Source organism: Electrona antarctica, assembly GCF_951216825.1.
Source record: "Electrona antarctica genome assembly, chromosome: 12".
Classification (NCBI taxonomy): domain Eukaryota; kingdom Metazoa; phylum Chordata; class Actinopteri; order Myctophiformes; family Myctophidae; genus Electrona; species Electrona antarctica.
This window is the reverse complement of record NC_136793.1, coordinates 1,512,104-1,538,523: the sequence shown is the minus strand read 5'-3', so window position 1 is coordinate 1,538,523 and position 26,420 is coordinate 1,512,104. Positions and strand designations below refer to the sequence as shown.

Genomic DNA, 26,420 nt, shown 5'->3' with positions numbered 1-26,420 from the left:
AAATACAATTTAGTCGACTAAATCAACTGTAGATTTAGTCGACTAAAATCTTATGACATTTAGTCGACTAAAACTAGACTAACACTAAAACATTCCAGGTGACTAAAATGTGACATTGACATGACAGTGAAGATGACTTGTCATCACCTTCCACACAGTGACAGTGAAGATGACTTGTCATCACCTTCCACACAGTGACAGTGAAGATGACTTGTCATCACCTTCCACACAGTGACAGTGAAGATGACTTGTCATCACCTTCCACACCAAGACAAAACACACAAGTTCTATATGATTTACGGCCGAAACAGGCACTGCAGTGAAACAGGCATCAGGGTAATGTTTGTTGCAGTGAAACAGGCACCATGAGGGTAATGTTTGTTGCAGTGAAACAGGCGCCAGGGTAATGTTTGCTGCAGTGAAACAGGCACCATCAGGGTAATGTTTGTTGCAGTGAAACAGGCATCAGGGTAATGTTTGTTGCAGTGAAACAGGCATCAGGGTAATGTTTGTTGCAGTGAAACAGGCGCCAGGGTAATGTTTGCTGCAGTGAAACAGGCACCATGAGGGTAATGTTTGTTGCAGTGAAACAGGCACCATCAGGGTAATGTTTGCTGCAGTGAAACAGGCACCAGGGTAATGTTTGCTGCAGTGAAACAGGCATCAGGGTAATGTTTGTTGCAGTGAAACAGGCATCAGGGTAATGTTTGTTGCAGTGAAACAGGCATCAGGGTAATGTTTGCTGCAGTGAAACAGGCATCAGGGTAATGTTTGTTGCAGTGAAACAGGCATCAGGGTAATGTTTGCTGCAGTGAAACAGGCATCAGGGTAATGTTTGCTGCAGTGAAACAGGCATCAGGGTAATGTTTGCTGCAGTGAAACAGGCATCAGGGTAATGTTTGCTGCAGTGAAACAGGCACCAGGGTAATGTTTGCTGCAGTGAAACAGGCATCAGGGTAATGTTTGCTGCAGTGAAACAGGCATCAGGGTAATGTTTGCTGCAGTGAAACAGGCATCAGGGTAATGTTTGCTGCAGTGAAACAGGCACCATGAGGGTAATGTTTGCTGCAGTGAAACAGGCACCAGGGTAATGTTTGCTGCAGTGAAACAGGCATCAGGGTAATGTTTGCTGCAGTGAAACAGGCACCAGGGTAATGTTTGCTGCAGTGAAACAGGCATCAGGGTAATGTTTGTTGCAGTGAAACAGGCACCAGGGTAATGTTTGTTGCAGTGAAACAGGCATCAGGGTAATGTTTGTTGCAGTGAAACAGGCATCAGGGTAATGTTTGTTGCAGTGAAACAGGCACCAGGGTAATGTTTGCTGCAGTGAAACAGGCATCAGGGTAATGTTTGCTGCAGTGAAACAGGCACCATCAGGGTAATGTTTGCTGCAGTGAAACAGGCATCAGGGTAATGTTTGCTGCAGTGAAACAGGCACCATCAGGGTAATGTTTGCTGCAGTGAAACAGGCATCAGGGTAATGTTTGTTGCAGTGAAACAGGCATCAGGGTAATGTTTGTTGCAGTGAAACAGGCACCATGAGGGTAATGTTTGCTGCAGTGAAACAGGCACCATGAGGGTAATGTTTGTTGCAGTGAAACAGGCATCAGGGTAATGTTTGCTGCAGTGAAACAGGCACCAGGGTAATGTTTGTTGCAGTGAAACAGGCGCCAGGGTAATGTTTGTTGCAGTGAAACAGGCATCAGGGTAATGTTTGTTGCAGTGAAACAGGCATCAGGGTAATGTTTGTTGCAGTGAAACAGGCACCATGAGGGTAATGTTTGCTGCAGTGAAACAGGCACCATGAGGGTAATGTTTGTTGCAGTGAAACAGGCATCAGGGTAATGTTTGCTGCAGTGAAACAGGCACCAGGGTAATGTTTGTTGCAGTGAAACAGGCACCAGGGTAATGTTTGTTGCAGTGAAACAGGCACCAGGGTAATGTTTGCTGCAGTGAAACAGGCACCAGGGTAATGTTTGCTGCAGTGAAACAGGCATCAGGGTAATGTTTGTTGCAGTGAAACAGGCACCATGAGGGTAATGTTTGTTGCTGTCAAACAGGCACCATGAGGGTAATGTTTGCTGCAGTGAAACAGGCACCATGAGGGTAATGTTTGCTGCAGTGAAACAGGCGCCATGAGGGTAATGTTTGTTGCAGTGAAACAGGCATCAGGGTAATGTTTGCTGCAGTGAAACAGGCACCATGAGGGTAATGTTTGCTGCAGTGAAACAGGCGCCATGAGGGTAATGTTTGTTGCAGTGAAACAGGCACCATGAGGGTAATGTTTGTTGCAGTGAAACAGGCACCATGAGGGTAATGTTTGCTGCAGTGAAACAGGCACCATGAGGGTAATGTTTGTTGCAGTGAAACAGGCACCAGGGTAATGTTTGTTGCAGTGAAACAGGCATCAGGGTAATGTTTGCTGCAGTGAAACAGGCATCAGGGTAATGTTTGTTGCAGTGAAACAGGCATCAGGGTAATGTTTGCTGCAGTGAAACAGGCATCAGGGTAATGTTTGCTGCAGTGAAACAGGCACCAGGGTAATGTTTGCTGCAGTGAAACAGGCGCCAGGGTAATGTTTGCTGCAGTGAAACAGGCATCAGGGTAATGTTTGCTGCAGTGAAACAGGCATCAGGGTAATGTTTGTTGCAGTGAAACAGGCATCAGGGTAATGTTTGCTGCAGTGAAACAGGCATCAGGGTAATGTTTGCTGCAGTGAAACAGGCACCAGGGTAATGTTTGCTGCAGTGAAACAGGCGCCAGGGTAATGTTTGCTGCAGTGAAACAGGCATCAGGGTAATGTTTGCTGCAGTGAAACAGGCATCAGGGTAATGTTTGCTGCAGTGAAACAGGCATCAGGGTAATGTTTGCTGCAGTGAAACAGGCACCAGGGTAATGTTTGTTGCAGTGAAACAGGCACCAGGGTAATGTTTGTTGCAGTGAAACAGGCATCAGGGTAATGTTTGTTGCAGTGAAACAGGCATCAGGGTAATGTTTGCTGCAGTGAAACAGGCACCAGGGTAATGTTTGCTGCAGTGAAACAGGCACCAGGGTAATGTTTGCTGCAGTGAAACAGGCACCAGGGTAATGTTTGCTGCAGTGAAACAGGCGCCAGGGTAATGTTTGCTGCAGTGAAACAGGCATCAGGGTAATGTTTGCTGCAGTGCGTTTAGTCCGTGATTCATGGCAATGTCCTTTTACTCGATGCCATTCATAGCACAGGTTAATACATTAATGAAACTAATTCATGTTTATATTATCTATGATAAAACATGTCCCCAAAATAGGTGAAGTGGACCTCGGGAGGCAGAGCCTTCAGTGTCAGGGGAGGGGATTTAATCTGAGGTAATTTGGAGGTTCTTAAGCATGTACAATTTCTGGAAGAAAATCGATCAGGACTTCCGATTGTGTGAGAGAGGTCGCTTGGCCGGGGGACTTAATGATGCCGCTGATCATTGATCAATTGGGGGCATTGATTCAGTGCAGTGCATTACTCACTGTCCTCGGGAGGTGTGGACCAGGAGGGTGACCAGCGTGGACGTGACTGGACAGACGCAGTTCAGGGCCAGCATGGCGTACTTACTGTCCTCTGGAGGTGTGGACCAGGAGGGTGACCAGCGTGGACGTGGCTGGACAGACGCAGTTCAGGGCCAGCATGGCGTACTTGAACTCCTCTTCACACACCACGTGATCTGACGGAGACACGTTAGCAAACATGAACATTTCACTGTCAGACAATCCATCAAGAGATGAAAATACAACAGAAACAAAAACACATGTAACCAGTACTTGAACCAGTGTTGTTTTAGTCGACTAAAACTAAGACGAAAAATGTCCGTCGACTACCTTTTTCCACTGAAGAAAACTAAATGGAAACAAAATGAAAACTGTGCTATGATGACTAAAACTAAGACTAAATATACTGACAATTTCGTCAACAAATAAAAACTAGACTAAAATGTTAGGAAGGGACTAGTGGACAAGAGATCCAGTATAAGTCATTTTACACTTGGTTGCAAGCTGAAAATAGCAGATCTACAAGCTCACAACGCGTCGCGCTGCGACGCGTTGTGAGCTTGTAGATCGGCTATTTTCAGCAAGTGTAAAAACAGTCCTTACGACGGCGTCAATGCCCACCAAAATACATTTTAGTCGACTAAATCAACTGTAGATTTAGTCGACTAAAATCTCATGACATTTAGTCGACTAAAACTAGACTAACACTAACACATTCCAGGTGACAAAAATGTGACTAAAACTAAATGAAAACTATTCAAAAGACTAGGACTAAAACTAAAATCAAAATTTGCTGCCAAAAACAACACTGACTTGAACCCTATATATCGTCAGTGTGGAAATATAGGCAATCAACAAATTATATACTATAATAACTGGTCACACATTGGCAAATAATATAAGCATTATACTGTAGCACAGGGCTGGGCAACGGTGACGATGGAGAGGGCCACAATATTTTATTTCCACACTCACTCCAGAGGGCCACAATATTTCCACACTCACTCCAGAGGGCCACAATATTTCCACACTCACTCCAGAGGGGCCACAGTGCATACTACTGTTGTAGCAAAAATAGCCGATCTACAAGCTCAAAACGCGTCGCAGCTGCTATTATTTGCTATATTTGAATTTAAATCCTGAATAATGTTTTCATTTCCGGTCCATGAGCAGTAGTCATAACCTAGGAAGCTACACGGAGCGGACAGGCCTTGTTTACCATCTGAAGCCAGACCGGAGCTCTGGAGAGCTCTACATCGTCCGATCTGTGCCGTCAAAGAAACGCTGTTTTGACCAAAATGCCATCTGGGACAAGGAATAGGAGATACAGGCGATTGAAAGAAATGGATAGAATGGATTCTTATGGCGACGACGATCTAAGATGGGCGATCCAGTGCTGTGCTAACAACACAGCTAGCTAACCGGCTAACGTGAGTAGCATTTTGGCTCAAGCAATCGAACACGCTATAAAAGCTCAATTGCCGAAGGCCGTCGGCAATGGCGTTAAGCGTCAGTATCAAAATTAGGCTTCAATTAAGCAATATTACACGAGAGGGTGTGGGTTAACGTGATTATTGCCACGACAGGGATGCGGTGAGGAACGAGACAAAGTCGAGTTCCGCAAGCATCACTGAAGTGGCAATAATCACGTTAACCCACACCCTCGAGTGTAATATTGGAATTATACAACAGTTACCCTTAAAACTAAGAAAATCGCTGAAAGAATATATTTTTTTAATGACAGATGTAGTCACTACGACCACAAATGTCCCAAGAAACTAGCTAGCCTAGCCACCGAGTTTGCTAGCGCTCTGGGAGAACAGAGCAGCTGAATTCTTTGTTTTGATTAGGTGGTGAATGGTGCTGGTTTAACCCACGGCTAGAAGGCTGTTTCAACCAATCAGATTGCTTCCTCGAAACGACCTGTGGTATAATTGACTTTAATCGTCAGCAATGGCACGCTAAGTGTTCGGGCCGCATTAAGTGAAGGTGGGGGCTGCATGTGGCCCCCGGACCGCCAGGTGCCCAACCCTGCTGTAGCATGTAGACATAGCACTCTGTAGTATACACATAGTGTAGCATGTAGACATAGCACTCTGTAGTATACACATAGTTTCATTGATACTCCTGGTAGACGGATGTTAGGTTCTTAGCTTACTTGTACGTAATGCCTAAATTGTGGGGGAGGGGGAGGGGGGGGGGGGGGGGGTAAGTGAGAGGGTTTAAGTGGTTAAAGGCAGGGTGACAACAGGGACACAACCGCTTTGAACTTTGAACTCACCAGCAAACTTTACATGGAATTTATTTTCTGGTTTGAGGATTTGGACGTAGAGAGGGCAGTTTGGGGCGAAATCCTTCACGGCCCAAGCTCTCAGGATGGTCTGGTGGTCCTGGAAGGAAATAGAGACACGTTATGGTCTGGTGGTCCTGGAAGAGAAGGAAACACGTTATGCTCTCAGGATGGTCTGGTGGTCCTGGAAGGAAATAGAGACACGTTATGGTCTGGTGGTCCTGGAAGAGAAGGAAACACGTTATGCTCTCAGGATGGTCTGGTGGTCCTGGAAGAGAAGGAAATAGAGACACGTTATGGTCTGGTGGTCCTGGAATAGAAGGACATAGAGACACGTTATGGTCTGGTGGTCCTGGAATAGAAGGACATAGAGACACGTTATGGTCTGGTGGTCCTGGAATAGAAGGACATAGAGACACGTTATGGTCTGGTGGTCCTGGAATAGAAGGACATAGAGACACGTTATGGTCTGGTGGTCCTGGAATAGAAGGACATAGAGACACGTTATGGTCTGGTGGTCCTGGAATAGAAGGACATAGAGACACGTTATGGTCTGGTGGTCCTGGAATAGAAGGACATAGAGACACGTTATGGTCTGGTGGTCCTGGAATAGAAGGACATAGAGACACGTTATGGTCTGGTGGTCCTAATAGAAGGACATAGAGACACGTTATGGTCTGGTGGTCCTGGAATAGAAGGACATAGAGACACGTTATGGTCTGGTGGTCCTAATAGAAGGACATAGAGACACGTTATGGTCTGGTGGTCCTGGAATAGAAGGACATAGAGACACGTTATGGTCTGGTGGTCCTGGAATAGAAGGACATAGAGACACGTTATGGTCTGGTGGTCCTAATAGAAGGACTTAGAGACACGTTATGGTCTGGTGGTCCTAATAGAAGGACATAGAGACACGTTATGGTCTGGTGGTCCTGGAATAGAAGGACATAGAGACACGTTATGGTCTGGTGGTCCTAATAGAAGGACATAGAGACACGTTATGGTCTGGTGGTCCTGGAATAGAAGGACATAGAGACACGTTATGGTCTGGTGGTCCTGGAATAGAAGGAAATAGAGACACGTTATGGTCTGGTGGTCCTGGAATAGAAGGACATAGAGACACGTTATGGTCTGGTGGTCCTGGAATAGAAGGACATAGAGACACGTTATGGTCTGGTGGTCCTGGAATAGAAGGACATAGAGACACGTTATGGTCTGGTGGTCCTGGAATAGAAGGAAATAGAGACACGTTATGGTCTGGTGGTCCTGGAATAGAAGGAAATAGAGACACGTTATGGTCTGGTGGTCCTGGAATAGAAGGAAATAGAGACACGTTATGGTCTGGTGGTCCTGGAATAGAAGGAAATAGAGACACGTTATGCAAGATGGTCTGGTGGTCCTGGAATAGAAGGAAATAGAGACACGTTATGCAAGATGGTCTGGTGGTCCTGGAATAGAAGGACATAGAGACACGTTATGGTCTGGTGGTCCTGGAATAGAAGGACATAGAGACACGTTATGGTCTGGTGGTCCTGGAATAGAAGGACATAGAGACACGTTATGGTCTGGTGGTCCTGGAATAGAAGGAAATAGAGACACGTTATGGTCTGGTGGTCCTGGAATAGAAGGAAATAGAGACACGTTATGGTCTGGTGGTCCTGGAATAGAAGGAAATAGAGACACGTTATGGTCTGGTGGTCCTGGAATAGAAGGACATAGAGACACGTTATGGTCTGGTGGTCCTGGAATAGAAGGACATAGAGACACGTTATGGTCTGGTGGTCCTGGAATAGAAGGACATAGAGACACGTTATGGTCTGGTGGTCCTGGAATAGAAGGAAATAGAGACACGTTATGGTCTGGTGGTCCTGGAATAGAAGGAAATAGAGACACGTTATGGTCTGGTGGTCCTGGAATAGAAGGACATAGAGACACGTTATGGTCTGGTGGTCCTGGAATAGAAGGAAATAGAGACACGTTATGGTCTGGTGGTCCTGGAATAGAAGGACATAGAGACACGTTATGGTCTGGTGGTCCTGGAATAGAAGGACATAGAGACACGTTATGGTCTGGTGGTCCTGGAATAGAAGGACATAGAGACACGTTATGGTCTGGTGGTCCTGGAATAGAAGGAAATAGAGACACGTTATGGTCTGGTGGTCCTGGAATAGAAGGAAATAGAGACACGTTATGGTCTGGTGGTCCTGGAATAGAAGGAAATAGAGACACGTTATGCAAGATGGTCTGGTGGTCCTGGAATAGAAGGAAATAGAGACACGTTATGCAAGATGGTCTGGTGGTCCTGGAATAGAAGGACATAGAGACACGTTATGGTCTGGTGGTCCTGGAATAGAAGGACATAGAGACACGTTATGGTCTGGTGGTCCTGGAATAGAAGGAAATAGAGACACGTTATGGTCTGGTGGTCCTGGAATAGAAGGAAATAGAGACACGTTATGGTCTGGTGGTCCTGGAATAGAAGGAAATAGAGACACGTTATGGTCTGGTGGTCCTGGAATAGAAGGAAATAGAGACACGTTATGCAAGATGGTCTGGTGGTCCTGGAATAGAAGGAAATAGAGACACGTTATGCAAGATGGTCTGGTGGTCCTGGAATAGAAGGACATAGAGACACGTTATGGTCTGGTGGTCCTGGAATAGAAGGACATAGAGACACGTTATGGTCTGGTGGTCCTGGAATAGAAGGAAATAGAGACACGTTATGGTCTGGTGGTCCTGGAATAGAAGGAAATAGAGACACGTTATGGTCTGGTGGTCCTGGAATAGAAGGACATAGAGACACGTTATGGTCTGGTGGTCCTGGAATAGAAGGAAATAGAGACACGTTATGGTCTGGTGGTCCTGGAATAGAAGGACATAGAGACACGTTATGGTCTGGTGGTCCTGGAATAGAAGGACATAGAGACACGTTATGGTCTGGTGGTCCTGGAATAGAAGGAAATAGAGACACGTTATGGTCTGGTGGTCCTGGAATAGAAGGACATAGAGACACGTTATGGTCTGGTGGTCCTGGAATAGAAGGAAATAGAGACACGTTATGGTCTGGTGGTCCTGGAATAGAAGGACATAGAGACACGTTATGGTCTGGTGGTCCTGGAATAGAAGGACATAGAGACACGTTATGGTCTGGTGGTCCTGGAATAGAAGGAAATAGAGACACGTTATGGTCTGGTGGTCCTGGAATAGAAGGAAATAGAGACACGTTATGGTCTGGTGGTCCTGGAATAGAAGGAAATAGAGACACGTTATGGTCTGGTGGTCCTGGAATAGAAGGACATAGAGACACGTTATGGTCTGGTGGTCCTGGAATAGAAGGAAATAGAGACACGTTATGGTCTGGTGGTCCTGGAATAGAAGGACATAGAGACACGTTATGGTCTGGTGGTCCTGGAATAGAAGGACATAGAGACACGTTATGGTCTGGTGGTCCTGGAATAGAAGGAAACACGTTATGGTCTGGTGGTCCTGTAATAGAAGGACATAGAGACACGTTATGCTCTCAAGATGGTCTGGTGGTCCTGGAAGAGAAGGAGATAGAGACACGTTATGCAAGATGGTCTGGTGGTCCTGGAATAGAAGGACATAGAGACACGTTATGCTCTCAAGATGGTCTGGTGGTCCTGGAATAGAAGGACATAGAAACACGTTATGGTCTGGTGGTCCTGGAATAGAAGGAAATAGAGACACGTTATGCAAGATGGTCTGGTGGTCCTGGAATAGAAGGACATAGAGACACGTTATGGTCTCAAGATGGTCTGGTGGTCCTGGAATAGAAGGAAATAGAAACACGTTATGGACACGGCCCAAGCTCTCAAGATGGTCTGGTGGTCCTGGAAGAGAAGGAAATAGAGACACGTTATGCAAAACGCGCCACTTGCTGTAGCCTATATATATATAATACACTCAATCACTCAACTGGGATCCGCAATCCATATTTTATGGACCTTCAAAATGTGCTTCAGAGATGGGGCTCAATGTTCTCAATGTAATCATAGCTTAATGCAGACTCCAACATCACAGTCTCAAAGTAGAGGCTCAAGAATCCAGAATCAAGAGGCTTTATTTGTCATTCATTCATGCAGAAAATCATACAAACAATGAAATGTTGTTCGTTTCGTTCAATTTGATGTTTGATTTTTGTATCTGATGCCAATCCTGATTTTGGAGACTAGACCACTGTGCACTGATATGTTGGATAATTTTGATATTTTCTAATAATTTAGAAAAAAAAAAGATTTGATTCAAGTGTCTATTTGAGAACATGTCACTTATAAGCAGACATATAAAAATCAAACAAATAGCTTAGACCACAGATACAACTAGAAAAAGTGCCCCTCGGGGCACAGGTCTCCACCAGGGCAGGTCAGGTTTTGGCCTCCTGGTGGCCCTATAATAGGCCAATGTGAAAAGGGTGCCATTTCTTCATACGCCTTTGATGGCAATTGGATGATTAGAGGCATTTTGTTCCAAAAATGTGTTTTGCAAAAATCAACCTGTTGGTGGCGCTATAACAGGCCAATGTGAAAAGGGTGGGATATATTCCTCAGCCTAGTAAGACAATGTGTGAAAGATTTCACGTAAATTGCATGCTGCGTCCATGATTTGAGGCTTTTGTTCAAAACGGGGCAATCTTGCAAACTGTGAAAGCCAATTATAGCCAATTAGGATGGAATATGAAATATCGGACAGATCCGACTTGCGCACATGACCATAGAGATACTGTGTAACGATTTGTGAGACAGAATCTGGAGGAGTAATATAAAAAAAATGTGTTTTACAAAAGTCGGCCTCCTGGTGGCACTATAAAAGGCAGATGCGGAAAATGCAGGTCAAAGGTTTGTCCTTGGCCTCTAGGGAGTGTGCATGCAACGTTTCACGCAGATCGGTGAAGTTTTAGGTAAAACATGTGAAAAGCTGCCTCATGGTGGCGCTATAACAGGCCGTTCTGGAAAATGTGGGGCAGAGGTTCATCGTTGGCATCCAGGGAGTGTGTGTGCAAAGTTTGGCATCGACCGGGTTAACGGTGGTGGAGATTAGCTGGTAACAGACGGACGGAAGGACACACACACACACACACACACACGGATGGAGTGCAAAACATACTCTCTCCCCATGCCTTCGGCTTGGTGGAGAAAATGAATGTTTAGCTTTGGTATATCAAAATAAATTATACAGGCTTTATTTCATTTCAGTGACTCACTGCGGCCGTTCTGTCCACTTCATTCCTGCTGCTGAGGATGAAGCAGGCCTCTCCGTCGTCCATCCTGAAGGAGTCACAGGAGAGAAAGTGTGAGGGGTGTGTGCGTGCGTGCGTGCGTGCGTGCGTGCGTGCGTGCGTGCACGTTGCGTGTATGTGGCTTGAGTATGTCCAGTATGTGTGTGTGTGCACTGTGCATGAGTATGAGCATTGACATGGCTAAAGAAGCCAAGGAACTGGGGTTGGGGCTAGAATTAGGGTTTATAAAATGGAACATTTGCATTTTTTTGTTACTACTGTATATATACTGTACTGTATATACTGTACTGTATATATTACGTTGAGATTTTGGGTGGCGATCCCACTACCTTTTTATATTATTTATAGCCGTTACTCCCGGGTAACGTGTAACTCCATACTCCGTTACATGATTTACTCCTTTATCTCCCACTGCGCAAAAAACATGGAATATGGTTGTGTATATGACAGGAAACTCCAGATAAACTTAACAACAAACTCAGGTAAACTAAACGCCCGTAATGTACCATCACCCCAGGGGGGGATGGTACATTACGGGCGTTTATGGGCGATTGCATGCATGCTAAACTTGAGGTTTGTGGGCAAATCTAGTGCCCATAATTGCCCGTACAACCCCTCGTTTCACCCCTCGCTTCCCCTCTTGTAGCATTCCACTTCTGCAACTATAGCAGGCTTATACAAGATCCCGTGACATAATTCCTTCCTATAGCTGTAGAGCAAAACAGAACAGATCTATTAGCATAATATAAGGGCCGGGGTCAGGTGTGGTTTCTAGTGCTTGCTTGGCGGAGCATTATTGCTTATTGGATTTACGAGCGTGAAATGGCTACAGCCTTTTCAAAGGCGTGAAAACAATAATTGAATGCATGCCGTTGTTTTCGCGCTCCTACTGTATGTGACAGGCACTATTTTTACAGTCAACAACGTTGCCGCATGCAACACAAAGCAGCACGCACGCACGCACGCACGCACGCACGCACGCACGCACGCACGCACGCACGCACGCACGCACGCACGCAACGCACGCACGCACGCACGCACGCACGCACGCACGCACGCACGCACGCACGCACGCACGCACGCACGCACGCATCAGTGGGCCACGATGTGCTCTGAAGCTACATGCAATATTGTACATGCCCAGAGAGCAGTCAGTCTACATCCAGGGACCCCCAGGGGGGTTCCAGGTGGTCCCCCAGGGACCCCCAGGGACCCCCAGGGGTCCTTGAGGGAGTTCCAGGTGGTCCCCCAGGGACCCCCAGGGGTCCTTGAGGGAGTTCCAGGTGGTCCCCCAGGGACCCCCAGGGGTCCTTGAGGGAGTTCCAGAGAGCAGTCAGTCTACATCCAGGGACCCCCAGGGGTCCATCCAGGGACCCCCAGGGGTCCTTGAGGGAGTTCCAGAGAGCAGTCAGTCTACATCCAGGGACCCCCAGGGACCCCCAGGGACCCCCAGGGGTCCTTGAGGGACCCCCAGGGGTACTTGAGGGAGTTCCAGAGAGCAGTCAGTCTACATCCAGGGACCCCCAGGGGTCCTGAGGGAGTTCCAGAGAGCAGTCAGTCTACATCCAGGGACCCCCAGGGGTCCTTGAGGGAGTTCCAGGTGGACCCCCAGCTAAATGATGGAGAGTTGGTAACCATATGGACCCTTATAGATCTTTAACTCTTTACATTATTGTTAAACATCTGAATTATTTAATTTACAAGACAAGTCTACACAATTAGAGAATGTAGAATAATTGTTATTTTTGTCAACGTATGCCTGTTATCTCTTCTAAATACAGCATGGACTTGTGGACAAAGACAAAGTTCTTTAGTTTTGGGCCTGAGAGCTATAGGCTAAATGTCATCAAATGGTGGTTCCGTGGCTCAAATAAATAATGGGCCTTGATATGAACAGGGTTGAGAACCCACTGTTCTTCATCGCTGCTGTAATTCAGAGTGCCAGACACACATTCTAATGGGATTCTCTCTGGCTATAATTTATGGTATTATAGTCGTCCACTTGGCTGTCATGGCTGTGGATGAGCCATGGTTATTGTGATCGCATTTACACTCACACACAAGCAGAGGTCAGCCAACTGCATATTATTGTTGCTGTCGGGCAGAAACCTTCTATCTCCATATTTCATATTTTTTGTCCCCATATGTCCCCAAATAATTCAACAACAAAAAGGTTGCCAATTAAAGGGACACTTCACCCTTTTTGCAAAGAAATATATGGTAATGACGTTTAGAAGATTTAGAACACTTTCCTGGGGGTCTTTATGTGTGTAATATGTGTTTATTTTTTTAATTTTTTATTAAATGTTTTATCCCACAATTTTGTAACCCATTTTTTCACCCAGTGTCAATTATCTAATGTAATCCTGGGCACTACACTTCCTCTGCCAACCTGGGGGGGGGGGGGGGGGGGGGGACGTAGCGCGTGGCAGGAACACGTTATTCCGACCAGTTCCTTTCCCCTCCATCAGGCGCCCCGGCTGGCCTGGATCTTTTTTCATAATTAGACGGGATGATTTAGATCGCAAGTTATGAACGTTTTAAGATTTTCGTTTTCATCAGCTAAACAGGGGAGGGAGTTTTTCGATGACGTCTCACTCTTGCACGTCACCGAGGATTGCCCAACAGGCGCTCCTATAGGCTGTGGAGCCATGCGATCCTTTCTCATATCAATAAACTTCGTCTTTTGGACAATACTTCGTCCTGGGCGTCGGGCGTTACTAATAGAAAGGACAAATAACTTCGTCCTGGGCGATGGGAGTGTTAAGAATGTCTACTGAGTAACTCACTTGGCCCTCATGAGGTCCTGGTCCTTGAGGGCCGAGCCCTGGAGGTAGATGACCCTCTGGGACCACAGAGGGATCTGGAGGATCCGTCGCACCTGGATGTCCATCTCTGTCGGACACAGGATCACCACGTAGTAGTCCTGCACCACGACACAAGAACACAGGACACAAGACACAGGATCACCACGTAGTGGTGGATCACCTCGTAGTGGTGGATCACCTCGTAGTGGTGGATCACCACGTAGTGGTGGATCACCACGTAGTGGTGGATCACCACGTAGTGGTGGATCACCTCGTAGTGGTGGATCACCTCGTAGTGGTGGATCACCACGTAGTGGTGGATCACCACGTAGTAGTCCTGCACCGCGACACAAGAACACGCCGTCAAATCATCAGAGTGGCGGAGAAAAGTCCACCAGATGGCGCTGTGGCACCGAATTAGTTAATTGTGTCAAAGGTTGTGTCCAACATAGACACAGAAGAGCAGCGAGACCAAACACAACCACTCCAATATAAGTTATATTATTTTAACCCATTTTGACCTGAGATCAGATTCTAAAAATGTCTTCTACATCCTGACAGTTTTCTGAAAAAGCTATGTTTCTATGTTCTTCGATTTTTCAAAAATAGCAGACCTACAAGCTCGTAGCGCGCCACTCGGTGGCGCGCTATGAGTTTGTAGATCTGCTATTTTTCAATAGCTGAAGCATAACATAATGCTAACACCAAAAGGGGTTCCCGCCCCAAAATGGGTTAACATACTCTATCACACAGCACACTGAATTGGACATCTTTATTGTAAATCAGACATCGTTGCAATTACCTCTACAACGCACATAAAACCGGCAGATTGTAGATTTCTAAAATAAATCAATATTTTGTACGGCCTCCCTTGGAATGAAGCTGAAGCTAATATCTCCCCAATGTTCTTGGATTACCTGAAATGAGTTCCCTGTTTCTCCCTCACACTGTTTACTCCCCCAGGGGAAATAAATAGAGTCTGCACACTGTGAAGTCAGTCTGCACACTGTTTACGTTCCCCCAGGGGAAATAAATAGAGTCTGCACACTGTGAAGTCAGTCTGCACACTGTTTACGTTCCCCCCAGGGGAAATAAATAGAGTCTGCACACTGTGAAGTCAGTCTGCACACTGTTTAAGTTCCCCCCAGGGGAAATAAATAGAGTCTGCACACTGTGAAGTCAAGTCGTTAGAGCGTGTAGGCCTATTACCGCTTCAACCTTCTTCGGTCGACGTGACGACAACATAGAGCTATAAAGGATAGAGACCGCACCGGAGCGTTAGCCTCCCCCCCCCCCCCCCCATTCATTTCAATAGAAGTTGCTCAGTGGTGTTTTGAAGCACCCGGAAGACTGCCGGAAGTATAATTATAACTCAATGGCTCGAGCAAGCGGAAGTTTAGCCTAGCCTTTAGCCCCTTTGAGGTCCGGGCTGACGCACGTGACGTCATGAACGTCCGTCCCCCTCCATTAAAGTGCTGCAATTCCACATTTCACCAGTAGGTGGTGGCAGCTTCAATGTTGGATAGCCTTACTAGGGGCTTGGCTGACAATCTAAACATTTGGGACAGTTTTATAGGGGGGACCTGCAGGGTGCAACACTGAAACCGGTCCTGGGACAGTTTTATAGGGGGGACCTGCAGGGTGCAACACTGAAACCGGTCCTGGGACAGTTTTATAGGGGGGACCTGGGTGCAACACTGAAACCGGTCCTGGGACAGTTTTATAGGGGGGACCTGCAGGGTGCAACACTGAAACCGGTCGCTCTAAAAAGGGTTCATTTAGGGCGGCCTCTTCACAAATAACTACACAATATGTAAGCCCACAAAACCCAATTTTGGCTAGAGGACTACAGTACAGTACAGTACAGTACAGTACAGTACAGTACAGTACAGTACAGTACAGTACAGTACAGTACAGTACAGTACAGTACAGTACAGTACAGTACCTGTAGACGGGGGTGAGCGTAGAACTCGTTGAGGAAGTCCATGAGGAGGTCGATCTTCAGCGAGCTGACACAGAGGACCACGTGTTTCTCTGTCTGGGCGCGGTGGCGGCTGTAGTTCCCACCAGACTTCTGCCTCTCCATCCATAAGAAGGCCAGCTCCTCAAACTACACACACACACACACGCACACACACACACGCACACACACACACACACACACACACACACACACACGAACACACGCACACACACACACACACACACACACACACACACACACGAACACACACACACACGCACACACACACACACACACACACACACACACACACACACACACACACACACACACACACACACACACACACACACACACACACACACACACACACACACGCACGCATACACGCACACGCACACACATGCACACACAATGGCAAAGAGGCTTCAACAAAAAAAGTGAATGCCGTTGTACGACATTCGCCACAGGCGCCCATTCTGTCATCATCAGTGGGAGATGAGTGACATATTGGGATGTGGTGAGCTGTGCCGGGCCAAAGGTTAAAGTATTTGACATGCATCGCCTCAGGGGGACGTTGTACGCGTACGTCAGAGAGTCTCACCAGACCGCTTAGCGTCACTCTGGTGCGAGAGATCAACGATTAACATCGCAGCTGGTGCTTTAAAATTTGACACCATTTGGCAACCTTTTTTAACATATATTGAGAGGATGAATGCGGCTGACATCAACAATCCTTAACCCATTCTGGGCGGGAACCCCTTTTGGTGTTTTAAGCGTTACGTTAAACTTTAGCTATTGAAAAATAGCAGATCTACAAGCTGCAAACTTGTAGGTCTGCTATTTTTGAAAAATTGTTAAAATGTGCCTCAAATCTTTCAGAAAATTGTCATGATTTAGAAAACTTTTTTTTTTTAAATTTCGACGTCAGGCCTGAATGGGTTAATAACTCATTACACTGACCCTACTGTAATTGTTTTTATTTTATTTGTATTTATTTTTTAATTTTGTTATTGTTATTATTATTATTATTATTATTATTTGTTTGCATATTGTGTCCAATATTTGATTAATTTCTTCTATTTCTGAATATATATATATTTGTATGTGCCTTTTATTTCATTGTTAATGGTACAAGATACCAGGGTTGTGGCTCTTTCAGAGCAGGAACTCTGGGGGGAGGGAGGGGTAAAACATTTCAACAATCTTGGTATGCTTTTTTTGACTCATATGTGACTTGAAAAATTAATAAAGAAACTTTGATAAAAACATTGCAACAGATGTTTGCGAGATTATCGTTTAACCGCTCAGCGGCGCAAATCACAACACCAAATGTGATGATGTCAGCACATTTGGTTGCTATGGCCACATTTAGCCCAATGAGTGTTTTTGTGCAAAACTAATGGTTGGAATGGATTCAGCATCATGAAAACCCCCTAGTTTGATATGTCACATGCTACTTAAAGCAAAAGGATTTTTTGAAAATATTGCCTTATAATAGGATGCCTATGGTGGCCATACTGTACAGGCCATTTTCAACACTTTCCACTCAAACAATTCCAGGCAAATGTCTTTCTGTTATTCAGGATATATTGAAGATGCAAAATCAGCTGAGTTTGGTTTTTTTTACAATTAGATTGAGGTCAAATTACATTATTACTGGACGACATCTCCATCTGTTTCCCCCACATGTCTCAGTATGTCTAGACACACACAGTCATTATGAAACACCTGAATATAAAAGGCTTGTGTGAAGATCATTTGGGCGACGGTTCTTCTGCTGATACAGAACTGTCAAGAATAGGGATAAATTAACCCATTTAGGCCTGACATCGAAATGAAAAAAAAAAATTGTTTTTAAAAAGAAAAATCTGAAAAAAACTCATGTTTCTGTATCAGTGGTTCTCGATATTTCATGTCAAGGACCCCAAAAATTATATGTAATTGGCCGCCGACCCCCCCTCCCCATCTGAAAATATGTAGTTCCAGGGACCCCCCCCCCCCCCCCCCAGAAGCAAAGATTTGAGTTTAAAATGTTCGCTCTGAAAGAATATATATTCAAAGATTTGAGGCACATTTTTTCACGATTTTTTAAAAATAGCAGACCTACGAGCTCATAGCGCGGCACTCGGTGCCGCGCTATGAGCTTGTAGATCTGCTATTTTTCAACGGCTAAAGCATATAACATAATGCTTTAAAACACCAAAAGGGGTTCCCGCCCAAAATGCACTAACTGAGACTGATGATGATGAGCTGTAACTATCACTAAGGTACACACCAGGGGTCAGACTTCATCTTCTTTGTAGTATTATGCAGAGTCGGACGGAGGGTGAAATAAATGGATGTAATGCTGCTGACGCAGTGAGTCTGAGGCTGCATGTGGTTCATTACAGGCCAGTCTATTCATCTGCTAATTTATTCTGCAGGGACTAGAAGAACAACCGCATGATCTGATGAGGGTGCTTATCTTTTCCAGCAGATACAATAACACCCGCCGTGCCGCCGTGCCGCCGTGCCGCCGTGCAGCGATCCTGTTTTTCTTGATTGGGTCTGAGTGTTTCTCATTAACACCCCGAGCGGCAAGGACGGAGTTCTCCGTTCAATCAATTAGTAACGCCCCAGCGCTCAGGACGGAGATTGATCAAAAAGGACGGAGATTTATTGATATCAAAACCGATCGCATCGCTCCACAGGCCGGGAGCGTCTGTTGCGCAACATTCAATGTTATTTTCCCCGGTGGGACGTCATCGAAAATGTCCTCCCCCCCATTTTAGCGGATGAGTTCGAAAATCTTAAAATGTGAATAACTCTTATATATAAATAATTCCGTCCAATTCTAAGCAAAGATCCTGTGTTAGACGGCCCACCGCGGTCCCGTCGCTAGTCGCGTTAGAATTAATCATACCTCCCGTTGTTGCCGTTCGCCTCTAGAGTGTTTTGGCTACATTTAGCTGCTTCAGCCACATCCGGGATAACACCCGGTCCGTCGCTAAATGTGCTCCGCTGCTATAAATCGCTGGGCGCTCTGATTTAATGTGTCAAATAACTCTGGGGCGATTAGAGTGTTAAAATTCAGAGTCTTATACTCTGAAGCTTCGCTCCTTGACACTTGAGTACTGACCGTGGGCGACTCTGCAGGCGAGCAGGGATCAGGCGGTGTTTGTCAGGAGAATAAAGGTTCTCTCGCAACTCACAACTAATTAGCCCTCCTCTGTAGAGGCCTCGTCTCACTGAGTCTCTGAGCCGAAGCTCACTGTGTTTTATGCAACAATGAGAAGAAAACAGCCGGTCTGGCAGTAATAACGATCTTACATTTTTAAATGTTTTTCCTATTTTTAGTGGCACTATAATACTGAGAGTGCTGGAGTGCTGCTGGTGAGGACTCTTCAACCCATTTTTGGGGCGGGAACCCCTTTTGGTGTTTTAAGCGTTACGTTATACTTTAGCTATTGAAAAATAGCAGATCTTCAAGCTCGTAGCGCGCCACCGAGTGGCACGCTACGAGCTTGTAGATCTGCTAAGTATAACATAATGCTTAAAAGTTAAAACACCAAAAGGGGTTCCCGCCCAGATTGGGTTAACATGAGAAGAATGCAGATATCTCAACGCACATATCCTCAGACCCACAGTCTGGGAGACGTGTTCGTTCTAGACAGTATGTGTACCTGCAACGGGAGGACCACCAGCGCCACACAGATGAGGATGACCACCAGGAGCTGAGAGGGCCAGATCTGTGGCGTGACGTCTCCATAGCCCACGGTGGAGAAGGTGACGATGCAGAAGTACAGAGAGTTGAAGAGGGACAGGTTCTTGGGACCGGCTCTCTCCAGGTGCTGGATCCCACACGCCCTGCGGACAGAAAGCAAACATATGTTGTATACAGTTAGGTTCTGTCCGTCTCTTCCTCTGAGGTTTTGAAAGGTACCTTTCAAAACCTTTCAGGCGAAAGGTACCTTTGGAAGCCACACCTCTGATGGGTGGGGTTTAGCCTTAAGGAATGTAAAAATAAGCGGAAATAGCTGAAATAGCTGCTCTACGGTATGAGCTTAGAGCGTGTCACGGAGGGATGTCAGCCCCTGCCTCCCCCCCTGAGGGATGTCAGCCCCTGCCTCCCCCCCTGAGGGATGTCAGCCCCTGCCTCCCCCCCTGGAGGGAGGTCAGCCCCTGCCTCCCCCCCTGAGGGATGTCAGCCCCTGCCTCCCCCCCTGGAGGGATGTCAGCCCCTGCCTCCCCCCCTGGAGGGAGGTCAGCCCCTGCCTCCCCCCCTGGAGGGATGTCAGCCCCTGCCTCCCCCCCTGGAGGGAGGTCAGCCCCTGCCTCCCCCCCTGAGGGATGTCAGCCCCTGCCTCCCCCCCTGGAGGGATGTCAGCCCCTGCCTCCCCCCCTGGAGGGATGTCAGCCCCTGCCTCCCCCCCTGGAGGGAGGTCAGCCCCTGCCTCCCCCCCTGAGGGATGTCAGCCCCTGCCTCCCCCCCTGGAGGGAGGTCAGCCCCTGCCTCTCTAAAACTCTCTGAGTGAGAGGGCAGGTTGTCTGGACAGCGGAAGGAGGGCGAGCATGGACTGGACTGATGAAAGTCAACTAAGAAAGATGGAACAATGCCAGAACGAGAGGCTGGCTGAATTGTGCAGCGTGTCGCGGTGCGTGGTGGGAGGTAATGACCTTCTTCATTTAGTATTTGACTTTACAAGAAGAAGTGTACTGGCTGTAGCTCCCAGAACTATTATAGATACAGTATGTGTGTTTTGGCCACATGGGGTGGCAGTAACTTCGGTTATGTGTGTGTGTGTGTGTGTGTGTGTGTGTGTGCGTGCGTGCGTGCGTGCGTGCGTGCGTGCGTGCGTGCGTGCGTGCGTGCGTGCGTGCGTGCGTGCGTGCGTGCGTGCGTGCGTTTCATACTGGTAACATGTGTGCACTGGGGGATGGGATCATAAAAGCCTACCTGATTAACTCTTGGATGGAAGAATTATCCAGATATTTTTCTTAGAAGTGGCACAGTATAATATGCGGCTGTATGAGGCCGCTAGAGGCGGGATCAACGCGAGACTGGTGACATATTGAAGCGCTGCCACAGCGCAATGTAAACACAACCTAACAAGACTAGACAACTCTAATGTAAACACAACCTAACAAGACTAGACAACTCTAATGTAAACACAACCTAACAAGACGATACAACTAGGAATTATTATGGAGATATCAGATGTTGGTCCCGCTGTTCATTGTTTCTGCTTGAGAGATCCCAGATGCAGGCAGGAGGAGGGAACTGGTGAACTCAATACTGCCACCATCTGGCAGAGTCAGGTTAGCACAGTACCACAATGTAGAAATACTCACTTCTAAATGTCTAAAAGTCTAAAAACCTCTACAATTTTACTTGAGTAAATGGTAAATGGTGCATTTATATAGCGCCTTTATCCAAGGCGCTTTACATAGATGGTGCATTACATTCACCCATTCACACACACATTCATACACCGATGGCGGCGGAAACCATGCAAGGCACCAAGGGGTTCAGTGTCTTGCTCAAGGGACACTTCGACACCAACTCTGGGGGAGTAAAAGTAATGGCCTCAAACTATATTGAAATAATATAATTAACTTAAAAATGTGTCAATGTACAATGCTCTTCTGTTTTCAAATAGACAAAGTGGCGGTGGTGGCTAGAGTGGCCAGATGGCAACCGCAAGGTTGCCAGTTCGAACCCGGGCTCCCCCAGAGTTAGTGTCGAAGTGTCCCTTGAGCAAGACACTGAACCCCTAATTGCTCCTGATGTGCTGGTTGGTGCCTTGCATGGTTTCCTCTGCCATCGGTGGATGAATGTGTGGTGAATGTAATGCACAATCTATGAAGAGTGCCTTGGATAGAGGCACTATATACACATTGGCCTGAATATAAGACTATATTTCTCCAATGGAAATATCCTAAAATACTAGGTCATATGATAATCGGTGACTAGACTATTTGACAAATGAGTCTTGAAACATGGGGGTCACCTTAAAATCAGAGTTGTCTTATATTCGGAACAATACGGTAAATGCACCATTTAAAATAGAACTTGGTTAATGTATGTTTTGTAATAATGATCATAGTTTTCAATTAATTGTAGTTGAGCAAAAAGTACAATATTTGCCTTTGAGATGTATAGTGGAGTAGAAAAATGGACATACTAAAGTAAAATTACCCCCAAATTGTACTCAAGTACACACTTACACATACTTATCTAGTTTTTTCACCTAGCCCTAGAACGGCTCTTGTTGCTTCATACAGTATACAGTATTTGACATACATGAGCCATTGAAAGGTCCTACAATTGGCAGGTGGTGTGATTAATTACCCAGCACCTATCGCAAGGCACCTGCCAAGATTAATTACCCAGCACCTATCGCAAGGCACCTGCCAATTGTATGACCCAAACGTTTGTGTTTCTCTGGTCAATTGCTGATGACGTCTGCGGTAAACAGGACGTATTCGTAAATCAGTCCATCGATCATTCCGGACCCCTTTGCCCGGGGGGAGAAAGACCTCCGTGTGCATCTTTTGAAAAAGTGGAGATAATTGACTACGTGTTGTGCCAGAACCTTCACATGGATATAAAACTAGAGGACCATATTTCACTCCACGTCTTTGGAATTATTTAATGGGCGAGTACAAACGGAGCATTTATCACATTTAGGACGCCAAGTTTACGTCCGAACAGAAAGTAACCTGGGTGTGTTCTATGGCTCAGTATGTGAAATACTTTGCAATGTATGTAAACAACAGAGCCATTCTAGGGCTAGTTGTCACCCACCCCGCCTCTGCTCTTAGTGTCTCTATACACTGTGTCTCTGTATCTCTTTACGCTGTGCTGTCTGAATAAGATCTGAAAGCCTTAAGTACTAACCCTGTATCTCTTTACGCTGTGCTGTCTGAATAAGATCTGAAATGCATTGGGGCGGCCATGACACTACACAACATTCATCCAACAAGCATACAGCAATGCAGTAAAGGTCTGAGTGAGGCCTTAGTTTCTCTATACACTGTGTCTCTGTATCTCTTTACGCTGTGCTGTCTGAATAAGATCTGAAAGCCTTAAGTACTAACCCTGTATCTCTTCAATTATGTGTGATACAACTCTAGCACTTACCCTACCCCCCTTAGACAGCACTTCTTAGACTTATATAGCATTTGAAACAGACTTATAGCATGTCATGTAGACAGCACAATAAGTGCATTGTATGTAGTCATAGCACTTCATAGTATATATGTACAGCATAGTATAGCATATATGTATAGTTTATATGTATAGTGTCATTATATAGATATGTTCTAGTTATAGTTTATATGTATAGTGTCATTATATAGATATGTTCTAGTCACGTTCTTAGCTTACGCATGTTTCGCGATAAATGCATTTTACATATGTGAAGTATTCCCATGCTTTTTTGATCTTGCTTAATGTAAGTCGCTCTGGATTAAGAGCGTCCGCTAAATGCCAAAATTGTAAATTGTAAATTGTAAATTGTAGAAGCAACTGTTCTCACTTGAAGCCATGTTTGCATCAGGAATCTGTTTTACCCTCAGATTCCGCTCGAAGAATTGGACGGCGGAATCTTTTTTTTTTACCGAGGACCAAAAGGGCACCTGGATCGATAAGGCTTTGCCTTCTGATCACTGCAATTATTCAGGGTGACAGCATGGATTGAGCCGTCTGTTCTGGCTCACTGCTCACGTTAATTCATTTTGTGTTTGTGAAGTTGGAAAGAGGAACAGGAGGAGGTAATGCGACGGGCTGGCAGAATGAGTGCAGGAGGCAGGCAGCAGCCAGAGGCCAAGCCATAGGGCTGTCACCCTTATACACTTAACCCATTTAGACCTGAGAACCATTCTACAAAAGTCTTCTAAATCCTGACAGTTTTCTTGAAAAAAACGATGTTTCTATGTCAGTCGTTCTCAAACATTTTCATGTAAAGGACCCCCATAATTATATGCATTTGGCCGCCGACCCCCATCTGAAAATATGTTGTTCGTCCCTCCCAGAAGCAAAGATTTGAGTTAAAAATGTTCGCTCGGAAAGAATATATATATTCAAAGATTTGCGCCACATTTTCACGATTTTTCAAAAATAGCAGACCTACAAGTTCGTAGCGCGCCACTCGGTGGTGCGCTATGAGCTTGTAGATCTGCTATTTTTCAATAGCTAAATTAAAACAATGTTTAAAACACCAAAAGGGGTTCCCGCCCCCAAAATGGGTTAAGTTGATGATTCATTGTCACACACATAATTGCAAATGACAATATTTAATTGTGTTTTTTTGGCATTGGAAGATTATTAATAGAAATTGCATTTATGTTTGCATTTCTGTTTTCTGTCTGTGTTTCTTTGTAATAAAAAAAATCACACCCGTGTGAACTGAGTGGTGTAAGGTCTTATATAGACTGATCAGCTGTGATCTGACGTAATGCCTGACGTAATGAAATCACACCCGGGTGAACTGGGTGACCATAGCAACCATGCTCATTTTTTGGTACGAACAGACACGTAAACTAACAAAGCTGAAATCACACCCGTGTGACCATAGCAACCATGCTATTTCTATATATATATATTTTATGTATGAACATCTTTAACCCATTTTGGGCGGGAACCCCTTTTGGTGTTTTAAACATTATGTTATAATTTAGCTATTGAAAAATAGCAGATCTACAAGCTCATAGCGCACCACCGAGTGGCGCGCTACGACCTTGTAGGTCTGCTATTTTTAAAAAATCGTGAAAATATTTATTTCAGAAAACTGGAGGATTTAGAAGATTTTTTTTTAATTTCGAGGTCAGGCCTAAATGGGTTAAACATAAACGATTATGACAATTATGACAAAATAATTGCAATTAGAGCAATTATTTGATTCGATAAAACGATGAGGTACCAAACCACCCGGGATGAGATCATTTATGATCAACGATATGCAATCTGTAGTATCAGAGGTTTGTAAAAAAATAATAAAAGGGCGGACATTTTCTTAACCACGTCAGCCCTATACTGTATATATTTCAGTATCATACTGTATATATTTCAGTATCATACTGTATATATTTCAGTATCATACGCCAAATAGATCTGCTATTTTTAAATAGAAATGCTTCCCGTGGTTTAATTTCCCCCAATGAGTTAATGCCAGCGTTCAACTGCTGCTCAGCGAGCACCACTGAGGACACCAAGACAACTGCTGCACAGCGAGCACCACTGAGGACACGAAGACAACTGCTGCACAGCAGCGCCACTGAGGACACCAAGACAACTGCTGCACAGCGAGCGCCACTGAGGACACGAAGACAACTGCTGCACAGCGAGCACCACTGAGGACACCAAGACAACTGCTGCTCAGCGAGCACCACTGAGGACACCAAGACAACTGCTGCACAGCGAGCACCACTGAGGACACGAAGACAACTGCTGCACAGCGAGCACCACTGAGGACACGAAGACAACTGCTGCACAGCGAGCACCACTGAGGACACGAAGACAACTGCTGCACAGCGAGCACCACTGAGGACACCAAGACAACTGCTGCTCAGCGAGCGCCACTGAGGACACGAAGACAACTGCTGCACAGCGAGCACCACTGAGGACACCAAGACAACTGCTGCACAGCGAGCACCACTGAGGACACCAAGACAACTGCTGCTCAGCGAGCGCCACTGAGGACACGAAGACAACTGCTGCACAGCGAGCCCCACTGAGGACACGAAGACAACTGCTGCACAGCGAGCACCACTGAGGACACCAAGACAACTGCTGCACAGCGAGCACCACTGAGGACACCAAGACAACTGCTGCACAGCGAGCACCACTGAGGACACGAAGACAACTGCTGCACAGCGAGCACCACTGAGGACACCAAGACAACTGCTGCACAGCGAGCACCACTGAGGACACCAAGACAACTGCTGCACAGCGAGCACCACTGAGGACACCAAGACAACTGCTGCTCAGCGAGCGCCACTGAGGACACGAAGACAACTGCTGCACAGCGAGCCCCACTGAGGACACGAAGACAACTGCTGCACAGCGAGCACCACTGAGGACACGAAGACAACTGCTGCACAGCGAGCACCACTGAGGACACCAAGACAACTGCTGCTCAGCGAGCGCCACTGAGGACACCAAGACAACTGCTGCACAGCGAGCACCACTGAGGACACGAAGACAACTGCTGCACAGCGAGAGCCACTGAGGACACCAAGACAACTGCTGCACAGCAGCACCACTGAGGACACCAAGACAACTGCTGCACAGCGAGCACCACTGAGGACACCAAGACAACTGCTGCACAGCGAGCACCACTGAGGACACGAAGACAACTGCTGCACAGCGAGCACCACTGAGGACACGAAGACAACTGCTGCACAGCGAGCACCACTGAGGACACGAAGACAACTGCTGCACAGCGAGCACCACTGAGGACACCAAGACAACTGCTGCACAGCGAGCACCACTGAGGACACCAAGACAACTGCTGCACAGCGAGCACCACTGAGGACACGAAGACAACTGCTGCACAGCGAGCACCACTGAGGACACCAAGACAACTGCTGCACAGCGAGCAC

At 46.2% G+C, this 26,420-nt stretch overlaps 1 protein-coding gene across 1 annotated transcript in view; it reads right to left on the bottom strand.

Annotated features, from left to right (window-relative positions):
- LOC306933679 (uncharacterized protein) overlaps positions 1–26,420 on the bottom strand; it is a gene marked incomplete at both ends in the record, with an annotated part of 243,238 nt that overhangs the window by 34,956 nt on the left and 181,862 nt on the right. Inside the window, 6 exons of the mRNA XM_079515989.1 lie at positions 3,584–3,692; positions 5,798–5,906; positions 11,028–11,091; positions 13,853–13,989; positions 15,816–15,980; positions 19,499–19,682. Of these exons, the coding sequence (XP_079372115.1) occupies positions 3,584–3,692; positions 5,798–5,906; positions 11,028–11,091; positions 13,853–13,989; positions 15,816–15,980; positions 19,499–19,682 (768 nt within the window). The remainder of the gene's footprint in view (positions 1–3,583; positions 3,693–5,797; positions 5,907–11,027; positions 11,092–13,852; positions 13,990–15,815; positions 15,981–19,498; positions 19,683–26,420) is intronic.